This window comes from Ursus arctos, unplaced genomic scaffold, assembly GCF_023065955.2.
Source record: "Ursus arctos isolate Adak ecotype North America unplaced genomic scaffold, UrsArc2.0 scaffold_11, whole genome shotgun sequence".
Classification (NCBI taxonomy): Eukaryota; Metazoa; Chordata; class Mammalia; order Carnivora; family Ursidae; genus Ursus; species Ursus arctos.
Window position 1 is genome coordinate 66124522 of NW_026622775.1, and position 23403 is coordinate 66147924.

The 23403-nt window shown below is 48.7% G+C and overlaps 1 protein-coding gene across 1 annotated transcript in view; it reads right to left on the bottom strand.

Moving 5' to 3' along the window:
• Positions 1-753: 753 nt before the first annotated feature.
• Positions 754-23403, bottom strand: part of DPYSL2 (dihydropyrimidinase like 2) — a 69136-nt gene continuing 46486 nt past the window's right edge. Inside the window, exons 8-14 of the mRNA XM_026518963.3 lie at positions 22232-22352; positions 13490-13646; positions 12874-13015; positions 10575-10745; positions 6645-6824; positions 5648-5813; positions 754-3719 (exon numbers count right to left, since the gene is read on the bottom strand). Of these exons, the coding sequence (XP_026374748.1) occupies positions 3628-3719; positions 5648-5813; positions 6645-6824; positions 10575-10745; positions 12874-13015; positions 13490-13646; positions 22232-22352 (1029 nt within the window). The 3' untranslated portion in view covers positions 754-3627. The remainder of the gene's footprint in view (positions 3720-5647; positions 5814-6644; positions 6825-10574; positions 10746-12873; positions 13016-13489; positions 13647-22231; positions 22353-23403) is intronic.

Here is a 23403-nt window from a genome sequence, read left to right on the forward strand (position 1 = left end):
CTTGGCATAGTGTATATATTTTGTAAACCACCTCATATCCTGTTTGGACAGGGCTGAATAAGAAACAAAGAGAAAGGAAGAGAGGAGAGAAAGACTTGATCAATCATAGGGAGCCTTAGGCACTCCTTCATTCAGTGTCTTCAGACCCAATATACCAGTGCCAGTTAACAAGGTAACCGTGGGAACCTAGCAGCCAGCCTGCTGGGGTTGGCATGGCTTTGGCCCCCAAAGTGCATTCCTGGCACTTGCTCTGGGGATGAAAGAACATGTACTTTATGTCCTGCTTTCCTAGAAGCTATCTGACTGGGCCTTGGATGCAAGTCAACACACCCTAATCTCCTATCTTGTACGCCCCTTGTAGCTTGAAGGTTTTCCAGGGTCAACCAGCTATGTGGATGCAGAGAGCATAGGGGTCACATCAACCTATATGGTCCCCCCCACCCCAGATACCCACTTCCAAACTTGTGCTTGCAGCTTGATTCTAGAAAGAAGCTCTCATGCCCTCCCTAGGGTAGAGTCTATGAATGTCTGATGCTCACCTCTGCTGTGTAGAGTTCTGTTTGGCATTAGAGCTCAGTGGCCCAGACATAAGCTCAGAGCTGCCTACAAGTTTACAACATGCAGTGAAAAGTCTTCAATGGGTACCGTCACCAAAGCCAGGCCAAAGACACCGTGAATGCTTCAGGAAGGAAAGTCGCTGGCGGGCCGGGCCAAGCAACTGCCTCCTTGAACATCTCAACACAGACACATCCCTGAAACAACCACATTTTGCTTTATTAGGCGTTCCATGGTAATATAACACAGAGTTCTTAAGGAATAATAAACACGAGACTTTTTTTTTTTACCATAATTATTTTGCCATTAAGACAGTGGTTACAAAAAAAAAAAAAGGTACTCTCCTGGCTACACACATTATCAGCTTTAGCACTGAAAGTTCCTCCACTCATGGGTCACAATCACAATTCCAAGGATTAGAAACCATCTATTATTAAGTCCTACACTGTTTTAGAGCATCAAGTCACTGTAGTTATTCAGTTCGGAGACACTGTCCATTTATTTTAGCATTTACATGACATTCATTTAACAGACACACAAAGCAAGCCAACAGGTAAACATGCTTACACAGCCTGCGGAAATCTTCAGGTTTGAAATTGTTTTAAGAAAACAATCAACATAACCAAAATCACCATGACCTGGTACAGGAAAAACAGGAAGACTCAGTGAATACTAAAAGAGCTGCAAGTGTTTCTTAGAATTGAAACAAAAAAAAATTTTTTTTCCAACTTGTTCAAATTTCCTCTAAGTGCAGGTGAGAAAAAAAATATATTAAGTTAACCAATTATTCTTTAAAAGTGCAATTTACTTTTAAAATAACAAATAAACAACAACAACAACAACAAAAAGAAACCCCAACCATAACCCCAAAGGCAAAATGTGTGGTGAGACAAGTGTAATGATGTGACCTACTTTTCCATGTTACGCTTTACAAAAGCAGATTTGGTTCGATAAAAGCCTGCAAACGTTAACATTGCTTAAGAGAACCTGTAAACGCGTTTGGAAGGAAATGCAACACGAATCAGCAAAGACAGGGCCCAGCACGAAGGCAGCTAGCGGGAAGGGTCACGGAGACGAGGGTGGGGATGTGGACACAAGGTCACCTGTGGTCTCTACGGGGGCCACACGCTCGATTTGTAAGATCTTCTCCCCACGACAGCTCTGATGGGACATAACGCTCCTTCAACAGATTTTTCCCCTTACAAAGTAAAATGGACTCTAAAATTTCCCAAAGGTTTTCTGAGTTTAGAATGCCTCCCTATATGGCATTTTCCCCTCATCTGTGGTCTTGCTTTTCAAAGTTTCAGTCCTTTGGGGTCAAACGAAGTCCAGAAGCAGGTGGCTCCTCCTTCTGCTGTACTGTCAGAAGGTCAAGAGTAGCCTGCCGCTACATCACAGCGCCTACATCCTTCACGTCACTTCATCCCATCACACAGCCATCTTACCAGCTGACGTCATCACAAGAAGGGTGACTACAGTATAATAAGGTATTTTAAGAAAGAGAGACCACATTCACATAACTTTTGTTATAGTATGCTGTTATAATTATGCTATTTTATTATTGTTGTTGTTAACCTCCTACTGTGCCTAATTTATAAATTAAAGTTTATCACAAATACGTATGGGAAAAAACCATAATATGTATCAAGTTTAGTACTATTCGCGATTTCAGATATCCACTGGGGGTCCTAGAATGTATCCCCCGTGTAGAAGTACTGCATGATATCTTCCAAAATAATTGAACAAGAAAAAATATTTTTTGCCCCGAAGTGAGAAGCCCCAGCATGCTCTGGAATCCCAAAAGATACTTAGCTGGGAAACAGCAGGCCCCAGGGTCAGACTCCTACCAGCTCAACACTGAGCTGGTGGCTAGCTTGAGGCTGACTGGTTCACTTGGGTCATGGGGCTAAATTTACAGATTTGTTCATGTCTTTCTTTAGCTAGGTAGCATGCATGGAGGAAAAAACTTATGTCTTAAAGCCTCAGGTTTCTGCAACATCTCTGTACTGTTTGAGGTTCTATTCTGAGCCCACAGTGATAGTGTGGGTAGTTCAGCCCTTTGCTGCACCTGGAAGCATCCTGAACTCAAACACATATCCTGGTGGTGGCGGGTGGGTAGCACCAGTCATATATGGACTATAGTTGCAATGACAAAGCTCAAACCCTTCCAGGCAGGTTCTTACGACCACAATAAAAGAGGAGACCTGGTCATCTGAGAAGACACAGGGGGACAGAGAGAAAAACATGGGTCTCAGAGACAAGGGCTGAAGGAAACACAAAGAAAAGGACAGATGTGAAAATAGAGAGAGAGAGAGAGAGCAGAAAAGATGTTAAGAAAGGAGAAGAGAATCCTCAAAAAGGTAATCTGCAGCAAAATCTAGGCCAAAAAGAAAACCTGCCCTTTATCAACAGTTGACCCAGAAGATGATGGAATGCAATGTGGACATTTTGGAGCCTCTCAGGAGGGACACGAGTTTGCCAACCACCCTGAAGCAGCTCGACGGTTACATAATTGCATCATTAGGATGTCCAGTTCAAACCCCTTGTATTAATATTGAATTAGGCTTCCCAATTTAGTATGTAAAAAAACCAAAAACCAAAAAACAAAACTACTCTCCCCCCTCCCCCACCCACTCTCTCCCCAAACCCACAAAGAAAACTTTTAAAAATTTAAAAAGAAAAAGGCAGCTCTGGGCAATTCACTTTATCTTCCCCCCGCCCCTCCCCCCACGAAAAGGAAGATGGTAACAAGAACAACAGAGGTTAAAGATGAAAAACGCCCTCGTTGTGATTTGCTTTGTTTCGCATGTCTGCGTGTTGGATGCAGTTCCGTGTATGGGGTCGGTGGATAGACTTGGGTGTGATACTCCTTAGATGTATAGGGAAGTGGGTGAGCAAAATCAGTGACTCCGGGTGAGGGACGGAGTGCAGGGCCCGAGAGGGAGCCCCATGAACTGGCTGCCCCACAGTAACTATCACAGGCTCTTAAAAAAAAAAAGTTAGGAAGGAAGTCTCCGAATGTCCTCAGGTGTCCCATCCCCCATCCCCAAGTAGGCTGCGGACCCGGGGCCTCTAGCCCAGGCTGGTGATGTTGGCACGGCCACCAGGGGGAGCCACAATGCGCTGGGTGGTGCGGCGGGGAATGTTGTCGTCAATCTGAGCACCTGGAGAGGAGACACGGGTGGGGTCAAAAACAGTCACACGAGTTCCCGCGAGTTCCCGCTCTAAACCAAAACAGCACACCCCAGGAGAAAAAGGGCCAGGCCCATACTCTGTCCCTCTCTGAAAACCTCACCACAAGTTTAAACTACAAAAAAGGGACCCACCTAAAATAGCCAAAGAAATTGCGGACCCTGTAAAGCAGTCCTTGCAAAAGCTGGTTGGGCCCCTTACTTGAAAGAGTAGAACTATATACAAAATAACACACCATGTTTTAGCTGTGACTGACTGAGACTACATCCTGCCCGTACCCTCATTAGTCAGGCTGAAGGATTTGTACAGCCTTCTCTCTGGCATTCTGTTCCCCCAACTCTGTACCTCTGTTGTGTAATCAAGAAGAGTAATGATGCTTCCTTAGATTGGAATGGCCTCGTCAGATAAAAGAGCACAGACATGATTATGCCCATTTTACTCTCTGACAAGACTAATGTTTGTTATTTTTAAAATTTCTGAAAATTGGTAGGGGTGCCTGGGTGGCTCAGTCAGTTAAGTGTCTGACTCTTGGTTTTGGCTCAGGTCATGACCTTAGGGTTGTGAGATCGAGCCCTTCGTCGGGCTCTGCACTGTGTGGAGCCTGCTAAGATTCTCTCTCTCCCTCTGCCCCTTCCCCCTCTCTAAAAAATAAAAACGAAAAATAACAATAAAAGTTTTGAAAAGTGGTAATCCATATATGGTATACATGGTAATTTTCTGAAACCTAGCATATCTGACAAGAAAAAAAAATCTGGGGCGCCCGGGTGACGCAGTCGTTAAGCGTCTGCCTTCGGCTCAGGGCGTGATCCCGGCGTTCTGGGATCGAGCCGCACATCAGGCTCCTCCACTGGGAGCCTGCTTCTTCCTCTCCCACTCCCCCTGCTGTGTTCTCTCTCCCTCCCTCTCTCTCTAATAAATAAATAAATAAATAAATAAATAAATAAATAAATAAATCTTTAAAAAAAAAATCTATCAGAGTAACTGTTTCTTTAACGTGCCATTGAGATTTGGATACTTATCTGCGCCTCAGGGAGCTTGAAAAGTAGGTTTCTAGCTATAGGCCAAATGGAGGACCAGAAGTTTCAAGTAAGGAAGCCTGACAGCCTGGTCTCACCTTCACTGACATCACATGTTTTATCCACACAAATAACTAACAACTACCAGATGGCTCTGTTGTGAGCACTTTACATGCATGTTCGCTTACTTAACCCTTGCGACAGCCCCACGAGGTAGCTGCTACTCTCACGCCCATTCTGCAGACGAGGGGACTGAGGCACATCCGCATCTGGCTACAAAGTTCAGCTATTCAAGCTCCGGACGCCACAAGCTGAGCTACAACGATATACTGCATACGTGGGGGCAAAGAGAATTCAGAAATACCACAACACCCTTTTCTAGGATGGACACACCACTTTGGAGAAATGTCCTCTTACTACACCGGGTTCTATACATACAGAGTGTGCACAGCATGACATTATACATGATGTAAACTTATGTCAAGATTCTGAAACCCGGGGCGCCTGGGTGGCTCAGCCGGTTAAGCGTCTGCCTTTGGCTCAGGTCATGATCCCAGGGTCCTAGGATCGAGTTCCACATCAGGCTCCCTGCTCAATGGGGAGCCTGCTTCTCCCTCTGCCTGCCACTCCCCCCTACTTGTGCTTGCTCTCAAATGAATAAATAAAATCTTTTAAAAAAATAATAAAACCTTTAATTAAAATTAAAAAAAAAAAGATTCTGAAACCCAACTGATCATTTCGTAGGCATTACATCTCTGCGGGTATTAGTCTTTCCCACGAGTATCACTCCTTTGCAGGTCTGCCCCTTTAACAAAAGCGAGCCTCGCCTGCTCCACGAGCACAGCCCTGCAGAACCGGGCCCTATAACCAAACCATAACCGTACCAGACAAGCTGAATCCAGACTGGTGCAGGTTCCGGACAGGTGGGGCCTGCTGCTTGGCAGGAGACGTCTTAGCCGAGGAAGCCGGAGTGACTGTCTTGGGTGTCACAGACACCTCGCACACGGGTCCGTCGTACAGGCCACGAGGAACCCCTCTCAGCTCTGCCAGCTGCAAAACACAAGAGCCCGTAACTCAGGCCACGTGCACCAAGGACATCTCCCTGGCAACTCTCCAGAGGGGGGTAGGAACGGCAGTTAGGACAGGCCTGTGGGATAGAGGGCTCCCCTTATGGACACACGCTGTGGGGGCAAATGTCAGCAAGGAGCCAGCCCCTACCACTCCAGGCTACAGCTCCCCCAAGGTGAACCTTGGGTAGCTGATTACTCTACAAAAACTAACATTTCTTTCCATTTCCCCCCAAGGCACTTTAACTTACACCCGAGGCCGAAACTCCAAACATGCTGTGAAGAGATTTGGTCTCACATTCAAGATCTGGTCCCCAACTTTCTTTTCAATCTCACTCTTTGTAATTCCCTCACAGCTCCGTCCATTCTCGCCCTCATAGTCCCCAAGCACCACTGCCTTACCATGCCCTGAATACACTCCACATCTTCCATGCTCATGACATTCTAATTCCCTTGTCTCCCTTCTTTGACTTCTCAAACTCCTACCTAACCTTCAAAACCCAACTCAAAATGCCCTCTCCCCATGACACTTTCCCCTGTAACTCCACAGCAATGGCTGCCTCCTCTGAGCCTCACTATACACTTCTCATCTCAGCACATACCAGTCTTACTTGATTCTGGCTGGCTGTGGACATACCTGACTCATCCACTGGTATTCTGAATTCCAGAATTAAAAAGATCATGTATCCCTTATTCTGGAACCACCCCCTCCTCCATACCCATCTCAATATTCTAACTCAAAGTGCTTAGTCAGCATGTATGGAACAGAATTTAATCCATAACAAAAACAATTTGTAAGATCAAAGCTACTCACTCTGCTCCTTGCCTTGATGCGCTTGTAAACAAAATCAGGGAAGGGCTTCCGGGGGATGTAGCGCCCAGAGCCTTCAGTAACATGAAGGGTGCCATCCTCCAGGACGATCTTCCCCTGGCTGATGACCACCAGTGGAGAGCCACGGCACTCCATGCCCTCGAATATGTTGTACTCGAGAGACTAGGAAGAGAGAACACATAAACTTTAGCATGTACTCTGCCCAAGATCTCACAGACAAAAGAAAGGCCCAGAGATGAACTTCCTGTCCCAACTGGCGACCCCAGCAGGCACTTAATCTCTCTGTCTTGATTTCCCTGTCTAGAATACGGAATCACCTTTTCTGCCTCTCAAAAATCTGGGGGGAAAATAGTTGAACAAAAAAACCATGTGGAAAAGTATGAGGGTTTGTAAATGCTGCACAAATATAAAGAAGTGATTCCTCGTATCAGCAGCAGCTTTGTCCTCACTGACTCAAGCTCCCATCGGGCTAAAATCCAAAGATCTTCTCTGACCAAGTTCTAAATTTCAAAATGGGTCCTCCATGAGCAGGTTTTCCCACTGGCTTTCCTGGTTTTCCAATCTGTTAGCAACGTGGTTCAACGGCAGCCCCTGAATGAAAAGCCTGTGGGAACTCGAGCCATGCCTTCGATAAAATGTTGACGTCTAGTTAACTTCCGGAACCACGCAGCTGTCCTTTTAGCTTCAAGCTTTGCAGAGTGACATATCCGTGCATCCTCTTGGAAAACAGGCAGGATCTTCATGTGCATGTGAGTCTGCTGTGGCAGAAGGGCAACAGGAAAGAGGCGACACTAGTCTCCGTGCCACAGTCCCACCCCCAGCTTTGGTTCGCCCCGTGCTCCTTCCCCAGGTCCCACAATGCCCCACGCTTCTTCCTGCCTGTCCTGTTCCCGGGCACGAATGACTGTGGCTGCAGAATTCACAGGGAGCTCTCACCAGGGAAAGCAACGTGGCCTTCTGGGAAAAGTCAGACAGGTTATCAGCATTAAGGAGTCAGTCTGTGAAGAAAGAGCTGTAATGGGTCAGTGTGGTTCAGGAGAACCTTTCTGCCTGGCACAGTGGCTCAGAAGGATGGGGAAGCTCTGGGCTGGCTTCATAGCTCGCGTTCAGCGTCAGAATGACAGCACTGAAAGGCTCTTGGCACTGCTCTGAGACCCCAAGAATCCTGTGGAAGCTACCCAAGGAATGAGGCAGAGACATACCTGCAGGCCGGGGGGTGGGGGGGAAGTGTGTGTCCCCAAGTCTGGGACTGTCTTTCATCCATTCGAAGACACTCATCCCTGGAATCAGTATATGTCTCACAGCAACGGAGCTATGCAACCCTTTGTCAGTCTACACGGAACTGAGCTCTGCCAGCAGGATCTAGGATCTGGCTTTGCTTTCCCCACTGGCCCGGGGGATTACCACACTGGGGCCATTTCACATTAAATGCTTGGCTTGGCATTCTTCTAGACCACGGTGGCAGTAGGCATTCAAACCACCAAAGTGCAGGAGGACCGGCTTGCAGCTCATCTTCTCAGGAGACATTTTTGCCTGTTTGGCACGAATGCCCATGTTGAGGCACACGAGATTCTCTGTCCCCCTTTCTCCAGGTCAGAGTCACCTCTCAGTTATCCTATGCAAAGCACAGGCGAGCCCTAGGTATCACAGTCTATCTGTACAAGAGTCTCGTGGCAGACTCAGACTGCTGTGTCTTCTTTCACGGTAGAACACGAACTCAGGGAATAGCTTCAAACTGAAAGCACCTCAGATTTGGTGAAATCCAGACATTGTGTGTGGAACTGAGCAGATCACTTGAATCCCGCCTCAGAACTACAAGTTCTCCGTCTGCCTCTTCCCCGAGGCTTACGTGAGTATGACAACACAAAAGCAACATACATGTGTAGACCACACTGTCAGAATCCTGTCATCTCTGACCTTTGACGGGGTGTGTGTCATCCTGAGGGCATCAAGCCCCATCTTTTATTCCGCACCTGTGCCTACGCTCTAACAAGCTCCCCTTGCACCCTACTGGAGGACTGGCGACAACTCTGGCCATGGGGCCATCCACCCTGGGTTCGTATCCCAGGTCTAACACACCCCAGCTGTGTGACTTTGGACAGTCCCTTACACTCCTGAGACTCCGCTCCAGGGATAAAGCCCGCCCTGCAGGACTGACACTAAGATTCAAGGAAATAAAACGAACAAAAAAGCGTCCACCATGGTATTTGGCACAGATTAGGCATTTAGGAAATGCTCGCTCAGCCACTGTCTGGTTTTTTTTTATTGTCCTTTCACAATAAGACTGCAAACTCTTTAATGACAAAGCCATCATAAGACGCCTATGTTGAGTTTAATTGCCTGTAAATGACAGATCACAAATGCCTAGAAGGGCTTGGAGCCATCCCCCATTTTTAAAAGATGGGAAGAACCAGCCCCATGAATCTACGTGACTTAAAATTAACAAGCCCAAGTTCTGACCGCAGCTCGGGGTACACAGAACTGACTCTCTGTCAAACCGTGAGGCACTGAGGCTTTGTTGCTCACCCGGTGTAGCTATTTTTAACCCCTACATCCAACCCTGGCTCCCTAAAATGACTCATCTGGCTGGATGCCTGAGAAGCCCGAGCCGAGGCTTAGCAACGGGGCTCAGTAATAGTTAGCTAAATGCTCCAAATTAAAGCTAATTAGCCCAGTGGTATGAAACACTGTATTACGCAGGGAAGCCTCTCATTTGTATTTTCCCGGATGATTAATGCTGCACAAATATGTTTAGCATGGACTCTCTGAATCAGGTGAGGACAGAACAGAGGCACTTCCCTTACACCGGGCTGACTGGAGGCAAAGGCAGGGCAGTGCTATTGCTCCGGAAAGGGTTGGGAGTGATGTATGCATGGCAGAATCTGTCTTCTTGAATCACCTCTCCCTCGCATCCTCTCTTCTGCCACCGTAAGGGCTCCATGTGCAAACTCCTTAGCTTCAATAATGAGTCCCGTTCACCCATCCCCTCTGCAGAAGGGACTGCCAGGGAGGGGAAGCATTCTCTCCATCTACGCCTGGCCAAGAGGCTGCAAATGCACTCTGGTAGGGAAGAACCCTGGACAATTTGGGGTTCTAATTCTGGCTCTACCACAAAATAGCTATGTAACGTCAGACTGGTCACTTAAGCTCTCGAAGCTTCCGTTTACTATCTTCCCACTAAGTAACTGGGGTAACGGTGCCATCTCTTTACTGAGAAGGCCCCATGAAGAGTAAATGGGACTGTGTTGTTAACTCACATGAACACGTAGGTTCCCTGGGCAGGTCCCTAGGATCTCTGCCCACAGAGGCCATTCTGGACCTCCAAGAGGTTGTGATCTAAGTTACAAGTAGGTGTGGCTGTCGTGCTATGCTGTGAAGCTAAGCCAGCCAGTGGGGAAGGAGGGAAAAAGTCAACTCAAAGTCAATTCATTCCTTTAGGATCACAAGAGCATCTGTCATTGAGGTTTTTGTCCGGGAACACTGACATGAGAAAGCAGTGGCCTGAAAGAATAAAAGTGTCCAGTGGGCATCTCAGGAGTGGGCATCTGAAGGTTTGTTGTGGGTTCCTTGTGGCATGAAAGGTGCTGCCCCCAGCCATTAAAATGGGAGGGTGCCTGACTTCTAGAAGCTTCTGATGTCCTGGCATGACTGTGGAGCCTCTGAAGGTCTACAGACAGAGACTTCTACCTATAAAGAACTCCAAAATGCTGAGAAGAGTAACAGTCTTACTGTCCTGACCGAAGATAAGAAGATAGCTTTTTTTTCCCCTCAGTAAATTGCAAGTTATAATATATCCTGGGGAAAAGTTCATTCCTATCACAGCAAGCTCTTTCTGGGGACTCTCCCTGCCTCAGTCCCTTTCTGGGACTATAATTCGTTTGGGATTGGGTCCATGCAGTTAACAGGACTTACGCTGTTGTGGGTCTTGGCAGAGATAGTTTTAACACTGTCGGGGTCCCAAATGACCAGGTCAGCATCGGATCCCACAGCAATACGGCCTTTCCGAGGGTAAAGGTTGAAGACTTTGGCTGCATTGGTGCTGGTCACAGCCACAAACTGGTTCTCGTCCATCTTCCCGGTGACCTAAGGAGTAACACACACACACACACACACACACACACACACACACACACACCCACACCAAGAGCAAGTTAGAAAGTTGAAGGGTGGAACACTACTTAGCAAAAATAGGAACATGTTTTAGATACACACAACAATTCGGATGGATGTTAAGGGCACTGTGCAGAGTGAAAGAACCAATCTCAAAAGGCCACATACCATACGGCTTTATTTCTAGCCCTTCTCAAAATAACAAAGTTACAAAGATGGAGGACAGACAAGGGGCGAGGTGGGGATTCCTCCAAGGGGTGAGGGGTCAGTGCGACTCTCCCAGGACAGCACAAAGGGGGTTTTTGTGGCAATGGAGGAAATCTGGGTCTTGACTGTGGTGGTGGTTCCATGACCCCACATATGGCAAAATGACACAGAACCACACGCACACATTGCAACACTGTCACTCTGTGGGCCTGGATATGGTGCCATAATCAGTGAGACCGGAGGAAGGGCACACAGGACCCCTCTGTCTTGTCTTTGTTAACTTCCTCTGAATCTATAATTATTTCAAAATGAAAATAAAAAAAAAAAAAAAAGTTGAAGGGGCTACAGTGCCCCTTCAGGAAACGTCGCTTGGCTTGAACGACTGTTCTTTTCACAAGCACGGGCGCAGCCCTAGGCTTCCAGTCTGGCCCCGCCAAAGGTCCCAGGCCAGTGTCCTGCTGTCGGAGGTAGGGACCAGTCCCGCTCTCCTCACAACCTTCCCTGCAGTTCCTTGTCTCTACCGCTTGTACTCCTCTTCGCTTTAAATACAGGAGCTGAGGAAGTAACTGCCTATTTCTGAGTTAGGGAGCCCACTCTGAAGCTACTAGAAAAATGAGCAAAGGAAATGAGCAGGTATTAAGGGAGAGAGAAATACAAATGGATACAAATGGCCAGTAAGGACATGAAAAAGAAATTCACTGTAACCAGTAACCAAAGAGATTAAATGTAAAACAAATTCACCAGCCAGATCAGCAATACTTCCTTTTTGCTGATGATAATACCAATTTGGACCTAATGGAAGAAGACGGCATTTACTGCTGGCAGCATACAAACTGGTACATTCGTTCTGGAAGGAACTTTGACAATACATAGCAACAGCCTTAAAAATATACACACCCTTTGACCCACCCTTTGAAGTGGTATCACTTCTAGAAATTTTCCTACAAGCATCATTAAAGATCTGTCCAAGGATGTGTAAACAAGATGCTTGTCCCAGAAAAAACAAAAAAAATCAGAAACAACATCAATGTTCAAAGAATGACAAATGAATTCTAATCCAGCATTAAGATGGAATCTTCTGCTACTAGTAAAGACCAAGTTTTTCAAGTACATTTAAGGATGTGGAGACATTTTCATGATACACTGTTTTCATAAAACAGGCCAAAAATAGTATTGATTATCCTAGTGTTACTTACACACCCACATACATACATATCACATACACACACGTGTGCTCTTGCACTGACAAAAACTGGAAGGACGTTTGCCAGAATGTTCATCGCGGTTATCTGAAAGATGGTGTGATGAGGGATTTTTACTCACTTTCTTATTCTTTTTGGAATAAGGATATATTGTATCCATAATCTACAAAAATCATTAAGAATCAGAAAACCTGTTCTGTTACTACGTTTAAAACACTGAAAATAAAAGAGCCCAAAGGACCCTGAAAGGTCAGTGTACATTTCAGCAGGCCGGCCAGAAGCCTGCAGTGGGCAGAAAGGCTAACTCCAGAGAGCCCAGAAGACAGTTTTAAGGAAACGGACTCCATTTCCCAGAGTGGAAGATGGACCGAGACTGTCACCAGGTTGCTAAGAAAGTTTTTTCCTGACTGACCAAAAAAAGTCCTATTTTAGAGTCTCTGGGTTTTTTTTTTTTTCCAGTCTCCACTGATACACAGAGGACAACGATAAGAAATATATATGTAATATTTAGGAGGAAATGACCTCTAAGGAGCAGTCCTGGATTCTCAAACTGAAAAAATACTATCCCACAAGTACCGGCTTCTAGAATTTTCTCCACTGCCATTTCCAGGCCTCCATGAGACCCATGACCATGAGACGAGGAGGTGGGGGCAAGCTGACACCAGTCCAAGAGCGAGGCCCCTGCTCCTTACCACAGCCTTATCCCAGATGACGGACATCCGCTCCTCAGTGCCATTGGTGCCTTCAGGGATCAGGGTGAAGTTGTCCTTCCCTACAGCCTTCTGGGCAGTGTTGAATGTACAATGGGCACTGCCAGTGACCTGCAGATCTCCGCTGGAAGGAAAACACACAGTCGGCTTTTAACTAATCTTCAGCTTCGAATCATCCTTGGACAGATTTTTTTAATTTGCCGAGTGACTGAAAGTTTTTGAAATAGCCTATCCTCCCCCCTCAGGAGACAGGACGTTCAGGAGGAAGTGACATGGTACTGAAGCTTCGTTATAATGCTGTGTATCTAAATCCATTCTGTGAGGTATCTTATCTTCGGGTGACACTGCACGTAGTGGAACCCTTCTGATACCTCATCCCTGCTGTTGACTTTCAAGATGGCCCAGGTTTTATCTGGAATTTCCCCACAGAACAACGTCAGCGCGATAATCCCTCGTTCCCGCGTAGTGATCTGAGTTTCGAGAACAAAGGTCTCTCTGTGTGCAAGCCTGCTTTTGCCCACCAGGCTGTACCCTGATGGGTCAGTCGGTCTGGGGAGAGGCTGAGAATGGGGAGCGTGACCAGGTCGTCAAGACTCACCAGGACAGCAAGGAGTTCAGAAAGTCCGGAGTGGTCGGATCAGGGCTCAGGGGTGGGGAGGTGACAAAAGCAGCAGCCTTGGCCCAGTTCTTGCTCCAGTAGTGGGAGCCATCAGTCCCCAAGCTGGCGGTGATGGGCTCACCATACACCACAGTTCCTGACAAACAGAAAGACAAGGCTGAGTACTCACGATACGGCCGGGGAAGAAAACCACCCTGGTGGGAATCACTACCCGCCTGGCCCCATGCCACAGGCTCTCACCATCCCCTCCAAGGAAGCGCCAGAGCCCTCTCGCAGGTGAGGACACTGATGGCCAGATACCTCCACCAGCCAATGTCACCAATCCAACGTGTGCTCCCCAAGATTCCCCCTTCAGGCCCCGCTCCTCTCAACACACTCTTCCACCTCTGACCCTGCTGATTCCCATGTCTACTAACAATCTCCTGCTCACACTGCACCCAAGCACCCAGTCCCAAATGCCGTCTAGACTCTGTTATTGGAGTGATCCACGGCACCTCAAGCTTAACCTCGCTGCTCACAAAACACTTTCCCTGCTCTCCCAACATTGCCCCATTGGCTCCCTTTGCACTGCCCCATTCTGGCTCCTGGGCTGAGAGAGGAAGCTAGACATGAGATCAGTGGGCTGAAGCATTTGAGAACCCGTCTAGAGCCCTCCGGATGGGTTCCAGAGACAGCCTGGATCCCTGAGTCACTACCTGACTTGGTAAGACTGAGAAATGAAGGGCCCTGCAGTGTTACACTGCTGAGATGTCAGTGTTTCCAGAAGCTTAGCTTAACTTAATACATCGTCTGAGAATGTCAATTCCCTGGTGCTCACTCAAATCATGTCCTCCTCTGTCTGTTTCAGTGCAACCCAGAAAATTGGGAGTCATAAAATCACCGAATGCCAGCACTTTGACACCTTAAACACATCCTTCCCTGCCACCTCCCCCCCGCCACATTCCTTCCCTTCCATCAGGCCTTCTTCCTTTCTCCCCAGCTCATTCCAACAGAGCCTCCCATTCAGAGTTCAGACTTGCTTTTGCTTTCCCCATCCCTCCGCTCATTCTCCACGACACCTCCAGAACGATCTTCCCACGCCAGTCTCTTGCACAAACTCCTCCTAGGCAGCCCTTCTGCCTTCAAGGATTGAAACAAACTCCCCATAGAAGCATCTAATGCCCTTCATCATCCAGCTCCGTATCAGAGTTCATCTCTTCCTCAACACCGTCCACAACTCACCCGGTCCTCCCCTCCAATAATCCAATAATCACCCAGTTTTGAATTTTCTGATTCTCCACTTGATGGGAGAATTCCTGAAGAAAATGAGTCTGCCTGCCTGCACACAGTAGGCACTCAATGCATGTGTGTCACCCTGACGAAAGGATGTAATACCTCATTAGCCCAAGGCATCAGCGCTGGAATTTGACCTCAGCCAGCCTCAACCACCACCAGGAATGCACCTCTCCTCACCTCCTCCCAGGGCACACAGGGCTGACCCACCCCCACAGCAGTCCCCACGGGGTTCCCTCTTCTCTAAACACAGGGCCCTCAAGGCCAAACACTTCCCAGTCAGGAATGCACCTCCTTTCCTCTCCCCAGCCTCATCCAAGGACTTATCTCTTGATAATACCACAACACCCTCCCTTGCTGCTCCAGAGCAGGGCTCCTCCCACGGCCCCCTCTAGCCTCAGGAATTTCACAGAGGAGCGGCTCTCCCTCCCGCCAAGGGAGTGTTAGAAGCCAGGCAGGCAGCTCACTTGAGAAAATCCGTAACAATCCCCAGGCAGGAGGGCCGGTTCCAGAACCCAGGCGAAGTCTCACAGAGCAGGAAGCCCCCAGGCAGAAAAGGGCCAAAGCTCAGAATCACCTGGAAGGGCTCCTGAGTTCCTGACCTACTCAAAGCCTCCCAAGCAGGATTTGGTCCGAGGAGCCAGCTGGGCAGCTGCACAAACTGCTCCAGCTCATCCCCAAGTGGAAAAACACTGCACAATGAGAAGCCTTTAGGGGATGCCAGCGCCATTCTAAGTGCAAATGGCCGAGCAGACCAGCACTGGGCCCCGGGCTCTCACAGGACCTCAGGCTCCCAGCTTTTGGTTTCCAATTCATCAGGACCTGGCTGAACTGATGCTGGCTCTTCCGACCCAGCCAGGTCTGGAGGTCCCGCTCCTGCCCAAGCACAAAGCAGAGATCTCTGTCAGTCATTAGGGAACCAAAGGATCCCACTGTAAAGGTTTTCCGGTTCTGTGGACATGAATAGGTTCGAGAGAGCACAACGCTCAGAGAACAACAGTGGTTAGACCATCTTTGAAAATCTGTGGGCAAGCATAAACATTTTCCTGATTTTCCTCTAACTTGCTCTTGCTCATCCTCTCCCTGAAGCTCTTGTACAAGGAGCAGCTGGTTCCTGTAACACCACCTGGATCCCACAAGTGTGAGTGCCCTTGACCGTGGCCTTTATCTCATGCTGCGAAATACAATGCAGACTTGGGGGGGTGCTCCCGTTCTCTCTGTGCACAGGAACACGCACCTCCCCGCAAAGGGATGAACCCAGGCTGCAGCCCCCGCAAAGTCCAGAACTGGGTCGCAGCTTCAAGGCCATCGTGGACCAGGACATGCCTCCTTAAACCGAGGCTGGGCAGGACTCCCGGGCCAGGGCTGAGCTAAGAGGGGGATCCTGGAGAAGGAGGGACACATCTTGTGGTTCATTTCTGCTTTGTTCTGTTCACATTCCAAGGGATTCAGGGTCCTTGCTGGCTTTTGATTGATTTCTTTAGTCCCCAAAGACAGGGCAGGAGTTAGGCCATCCTGTAGAGGGCCTCCACCTCCAGGGAGATGTGGGACCACAAGTGGGGGGCTCTGTCTCCCAGCACCTTCCCAGGGCACTTCTCCCATTTTATAAACACCGTACCGGAGGGCACCGTGGATGAGCTTTCGGACTTTAATCCGGCCACAGACACCACTAAACTGTGTGCCAGAAAGAATTACCAATAATAATAATAAAAAAACATGAAATAAGCTGAAATGGCCTTTACGCCCTCCTCTAAACACACTGCTGACTCTCTCTTGGCGGCAGTTAGACCTTCATGATTTTCTTCTCCAGGCTTACTGGAGTCTAAACTGAAGGATGTGACCCCGAGCCAGCCTTTGGCAGGCTCCCTAGGATGGCCGGGAACTGCAAGGCCCTGGGGGTGGTGTTTATTCACCACGAGCCTGAGGCCTGAGTGCATTCATGAAGAGTAAATGCAAGGCTGGGGTTTAGAAATGTTTGACAGCTCCCGCTCGGGCAGTTAAGTCATTTCCCATGAACGAGAACCAGGAGGACAAATCCAGAGAAGAAACAATGGGAAACCATGTATGTGTATTTCAAAACGCAGCCACAAAAGCACAGTGAAAAACCAAAAGGGACAGGGACACAGACACACACACAACCATTCTCCCTCTCCTCTCAGAGAGCCCAGGCCAGAATTCAACAGCCTAGGGCCCCTCCACAGATAACCCTGTGGGATTTGGGCATCAAAAGTGGTTCCAGAACAGAATCAAAAGTTTTCTGAATTGGTCCTGGGGTTTCTGGAATTACCTCTCTAATCTGATTTGATTTAAAGGCACGAATGGCCCTATTCCTGGTGGTAAAGAGAGCACTGCCAGTCCAGGGCGTGTTGGCGCAATAGAAATGCACAAAATAGCACCACTGAATACTCCTCTCAAATACTTCTCCTAAGAGACTAAGTTTGGGTTGACCGTGGATTTGATTCCTTAGAACATTTCTGTCAAACTGAGTCTAACGAGGTTGGCTGATTGTTCCTAATTACATTGGACAAAGTGGCGAAAGAAAAGGATGAGTCCAGGGATTTGAACTCCCAGCCCAAGCGCTATAGAAATGAACCGAAAGTTTCTATGTCTGCCCTGAAAGTGAGCCTTATGTCCAGTAGTCTTAGAGTTCAGATGGCTGGAAACCAACCCGAGTCTCATTCTGCAAGTGGCTACACTGTAAGACGCACTGAAGCCCCAAGCTGCCAAGGGCACTGACTGGGAAGGAAGTCTGCCTCTAGACAGCCTCGGGCTCAGGCTGCAGCAGCGAATCTTCCCTGAGTCTCCAGGCCTGCCTGCCCACCCTGTGGATTTCAGACCTCACAGCACCCACAGCCACGAGAGCGTGTTCCTTAAGACCAATCAATCTTCTCTCTCTCCCCTCTCCTCCCTCTCTCCCTCCTTCCTTCCCTCTCTCTCCCCACCCCCTCTCCCTCTCCACATATATATATGGGCTCTGTTTCTCTGAAGAGCCCTAACCCAGATGTTGGTGAGAGTTTATGACATTCACAAGCCAACCCCTATGCTACTCGTCGGGTCAAGATCCTTAGGTTGTGCATTAGTTTAATGCTAAGACTTCATCCCCAAGGTGGGGTGGTCCTCACAGGCCCCATGAACACAAGTTTCTCATTACACCAGAGCCATTCTGATTGACCCACAGGGCATAGGAAGTTTTGGCTCCAGTCTGGGTTCCCAGGGTTTGACATGCCTCAGAGTCACCAGATGTTCTAAACATTTCCGCATCTGAGTTATAGCGGTGGGGCGAGGGAGGAGGATGGAGAAGGACATCCGTCAGATGAGTTACCAGGCACTGTCTACACACCACCATTCATACACAGAAGGCACCACAACCACACTGGAGTCCATTCGTGGACAAAGCAGAGTCTGAGGGAGCCATTTCTGGAGAAATCCCCACACTGGGCTCTCAATGAAAAGAGAGGTGGCCAGGAGTCTGAACTATGGGCTGGACGATCTGGGGCAAGATATTTACTTTCTGCATTTTAACTGCTCTTCCATGAAACAAGCCTATTAAATCGACCAAAGTCTAAGTTCTTTTGAAGGATAAAAATTGCCCCAAATATTCTTCTCCGGGCTGTGTCTTCATTTCCTTATCTGCAGAAGGAGGATGATGATACTCGGCCCTGCTGACGGACACAGCACAGAGGGGACAGCCCGAGCAATGCAGTCTCTCCGGAAGATGGGAAGATGGCAGGTGGTCGTGCTGGGTCAAGTGCACATAGAAAATACTCTCATGTACATTCATCTCACATCCTCACTCGCCTATACCTCCTGTCTTTGATTTAGGAACAGCAGGTTTCTAGTTGGGGAGGCACATGGGCGTTAATAAGAAAACATAAAATCATGATCTTTCAACCGCTCCCACTGTAGAGAAATGTCGAGTCCCCTTATGCAGCCTGACCTCCCTGAGGCAGGTGGGGTGTGTCTGTAAACAGTGGCCCCTTCCTCTGTGTTCTAGCCATACCTGGTTTGCACCTCTTTTATAACACTGACCAATTCCCATTGTGACTTTCTATCCAAGTGTCCCACCCCGACAAGTGAAAGAGCTGAGGGCTGGGACCATGTCTCGCCTCCAGCACAAAAGCCTGCAGGATCACATAATAAAAGTTTGCTGAATGAACGAAGAATCTCTCCATTTTACAGATGAAGAAAAGGAGCAGCAGAAAGTTGGCAGCGCCTTGATACTTGCTACCAGGGACCAGCAGAACCAACCTGAAGCAGAAAAGAATCCTTAGCAGAAAACCCCTAGCCTGGGTCAGCAGGCGTCCTTGCTGTACTTCTTTTTTTTTTAAAAAAAAAAAAGATTTTATTTATTTATTTGACAGAGAGATAGAGACAGCCAGAGAGAGAGGGAACACAGGCAGGGGGAGTGGGAGAGGAAGAAGCAGACTCCCAGCAGAGCAGGGAGCCTGATGCGGGGCTCGATCCCAGGACTCCGGGACCACGCCCTGAGCCGAAGGCAGCCACTTAACGACTGCGCCACCCAGGCGCCCCCCTTGCTGTACTTCTAACCAATGTTTTACTCTTTAATCATGAGAACAGTGGGTACAGCTATTATATGTCTTTACATACGGCAGCTCAGTTAGGCACCACCTTCACCGTACAAGATGCGTCACTATCGCTAGCCCCTGCCCTTGCAGATGGGAAAATGAGACCTAGCGATGGTAAAGGAGCTACCCGGCATCACATGCTCGTGCACATGAGCTGGGATTTGATCCAGGACAGGACACTGATCCCGGAGCGCAAATGTGTAATAAAACCTTATCCTGTTTTCCTTCTTGGTTGTTTGGGAATCTTTGCTTCTGTATTATACACAACTCTACTCGGTGACAAGCTCCAATTTCTACCAGGTTTGTTAAGAAACTAAACCCCAACAGGGCGCCTGGGTGGCTCAGACGGTTAAGCGTCTGCCTTCGGCTCAGGTCATGATCCCAGGGTCCTGGGATCGAGCCGTGGCATCGGGCTCTCTGCTCAGCGGGAAGCCTGCTTCTCCTCCCTCTGCCTGCCGTTCCCCCTGCTTATGCCTGCTCGCACTCTCTTGCGTCAAATAAATAAAATCTTAAAAAAAAAAAAGAAAGAAAGAAGAAAGAAAGAAAAAGAAACTAAACCCGATCAGATACCAACATTGCTCATATTAAAATAATCTCAAAACAGGAAGGTAATTCAGATACCTGTGTGGATCTTCAGGCCTGAAGTCAGGCACCTGACAACCAAAGCCCAATCCCACCACTCATTAGCTCTGAGTTTTGGTTTGCTCAGCTGCAAAGTAAACCAAAGTACAAAAATTCCTGCCCAGGCTGCCTCCCTAAGTTGTTCTGATGATGTTCCAACAAGATGGAAAGAGCCTTAAGAGCTCACCAGCAAGCAAGACTCTCTCATTCTTGCTCATTAGCACCTAAATGCACCAGAAATTCCTTTCTGGCAGCTCAGGCCCCTCTAAAGCCCAGGGTTTCACAGACTAAAGGGGGTCGATTTGAATGGAAAAGCCACAACCATGATGCAGGCACCTGGCAACTCACGAGGAAGGTTCTGGAACAAATAGACTGAGAGGTAGTCCCATCTTAGTGCTCACTGCCCAATACACACACAGGGTCAAAGTCCTAAAGACGACAGAGGGACATCATCAGGCACTGAGGTGAGAGTATTAGAGCAGGACTGGACTCTACAGTAACATACTCCAGCTCTGCCTCTTCAAATAAGGAAACTGAGGCACAGGAGGAAGTCCCAGCACTGCTGGCAAGGCTGGCTTATTGGCCAGGACTCTGCACCCCAGACCAGGGCAGCACCACCTGCCAGGGCCAGGGACTCATGAGAGACTGACTCCTCCACCCTCCGATTTGGACAAGCGAAAAGTCTGATTCAGAAAGCAGGTTCTCGGGTTTTCCATAATGTTAAATGGAACGTTTAATTATATTAAAATTATGGTAAAATGCTTTACGCCCTATGCCCCATAAGACTCTTAACTCTTTGCTTATTTTTATCACCTGGGTACAGTCTGGTTCCTAAAATAAAGCTGCCCACTAACTTCCCCTTTTTAGTTGGCCCAAACTGTGCCAACTGTCCTCAGGCTCCCAGCAAGCAGCGGTTCTGTGATCAGTGTTGGGGGCTGAGGCCGAAGCAATCGTGTGCCCGGGTGACACAGGGTCCAGGCGAGGGAGCATCTCCTAGAAAACAACTCAATGCTGATTCTGAGTAGATGCTGTTACTTGGGTGAATGTTCCTATATTTCAAAAAGGCAATTCCTACTAGCTGCCAGGAGAGGGCAGGTGTCCAGGAAGATAGGAATGCAGCAACCGTGCGCGGCCAAGCGTCAGGACAGAGGCCGCGGGAGAGCTCCAAGAACCCTGGGGAAGGAGCTGCTGGGTCCGTCTGGAAGCCATCCTCTCTGGGGACAAGCTGACTCAGTGGTCATTGAGCAATCTGTTCTAGGTCTCACACCGAGTCACCCACCAGTGAAAAACTCCGACAGCCCTCCTTCTCCATGCAATCACATCCCGCAGAGAAGTAGAAACAGAAGCATAGAGGTCAAACTGCTCCCTTCTTCCCAGAGAAAGAAAAACACAGAGAGAGATAAAGGGATAGAAAGAGAGTGAGAGAGAGACAGACCAGGAGAAAGCTAGACAGAAATCGAGAGAAACGATCAGGCCAGGATGCACGATCACAGCTACGCGCTATCAGGCTGTCCGTGGAGCTAGACTCCCAAGCACAGGACACGTGGGCGGTGTGATTACTCAAACTCACGGTCAATGGCAGATGACAAGAGGGTTCTGCCGCATTCATAATTTATAAGGTGCACCACGGACCTGCCTTCGGAAGCAGCAGGGGAAGCTGTACTTAGTAAATTAGTTTCCAAGAACCTTCTCAATGGACTCCCGTGTGCTTACAGAGTGCCAGCCTCAGCCCGGCATATGTCAATAGAATTTACAGGGAGTGACTCAAGCACCAGGAGAACTAGACACGAGGAGGCCCGGGGCAAACATCCCCTGCCCTATGCACCCACAAGACTCTCTTACCGACCCGGGCAGAATCACTACCAGCCACGGAGCGGGGACTCATTTTGCAATAGAACGTTCCCCAGAAGGATTCTGGGGCAGATGGAGACTGACGCCATCTGTGTATGCGCCTAGTCTACTGAGACCGCATCGAGTTCAGTCCAACTTCTCTATCGACGCGGGGGCCAGAGGGAAATGTGCCTGCCCACCCACTCTTGGCTGTGCGCGGCTTTAAATAGACAGCAACAGGGCGGCCGCAGCGAACAGACGGAGAAACTGGAGCTCCCTGCCTTGCTCGGCAGTAATTAGGTTAATGCTGGAACGTGATGAACGCAGCCCACTTGGCATGCAGGTCTTGAAAAGGAGCCTTCCTCCCTCCCAAACCCGCCCGCAGTTAGACAGCCGGTCAGGCAACACTTACCCTTTTTCCGGGCCTGGGCGATGACTTCGGCCGCGCTCTTGCTCATCACCTTGGTGACGTACAGGGGGCAGTTGGTCTGGTTGGCAATGGTAATCGAGCGATTCACGGCTTCAGCCTCGACCTACGGAGGAGCATGTGGACATGAGAATTGTACCCAATCTGCGTCCATTGCACGAGCCCATCTTTACCCTCAACCCACAGAGGGAGGCCAAGAGGAACGAGAGGGCACCGTGTCCTCAAGGTGCTGCCCTGAGTGGCCCCGCAGGTGAGGGGATGGGCCTTTGCCCGTGTCACTCAATACTGATGGGTGGAAATGATGGGGCAATTCCTTCCTACACCTCGTGAGTGGCTGGAAGGGTGCCCAGGAAACCTACACCATCAGCATCAGCCTGGAGTTGATGAGAAATGCAGATTCTCAGGCCCTTTCCGGACCCAGCGGGTCAGTAACTTTGGGGCTGGGACCCAGAACACGGGTCTTAATAGCTCTAGGTGATTTCTATGGTTGATCCTATGAGAAAACCATCAGGCACAGAAACAGAGTGCTCCCCGGTCAGTGCGTTCCTTCCAGCTGCAGGGTTTTAAGTCAAGCCACCCAGTGATGAGATTTTCGTGCTTGGGCTTCTATCTGACACCCACAGATGGACCCAAGGAACAAAGCAACCTCACAGGGCTCTGGGAATGGAGCAGGCAGATTTGTGTCAAGCAATGGTCTTCAGTACGGGAAACACGTCCATGGCTGCCCAGGCTGGTACAACCTTCAGCGGGAGATGGGAGAGCTGCTCCAATTAATAATATGATTCTTTAAACCTGATGCTTCAATAAATAATATTCCAAAAATCCCAAGTGATTACTGCTAACTACCTGACCAGGTAAGACGACAGAGATCAAGGTATACCCCATAGAATGGGCAACTGCTGAACACGTGAAATGGTAGAATGATGGATCTCCCCAGATCCTGGCAGAAACCGTGGCTTCAACTCCTCGTGGCAGGGGGCTGGGTTGGACTCAGATTTTTTGTACCTTCTGTGCCCCACCCCCAAGAGTTCCCAGTGTAGTGCCTGGTACACACAGCAGTCACCCCAAAATGTTTACTGAACAAATAAATTACCTTATTGTATGTTTAATGGTTGAAGAGAAGCTGTTCCATACAGAGCTGCTACTTTTCGTAAGAC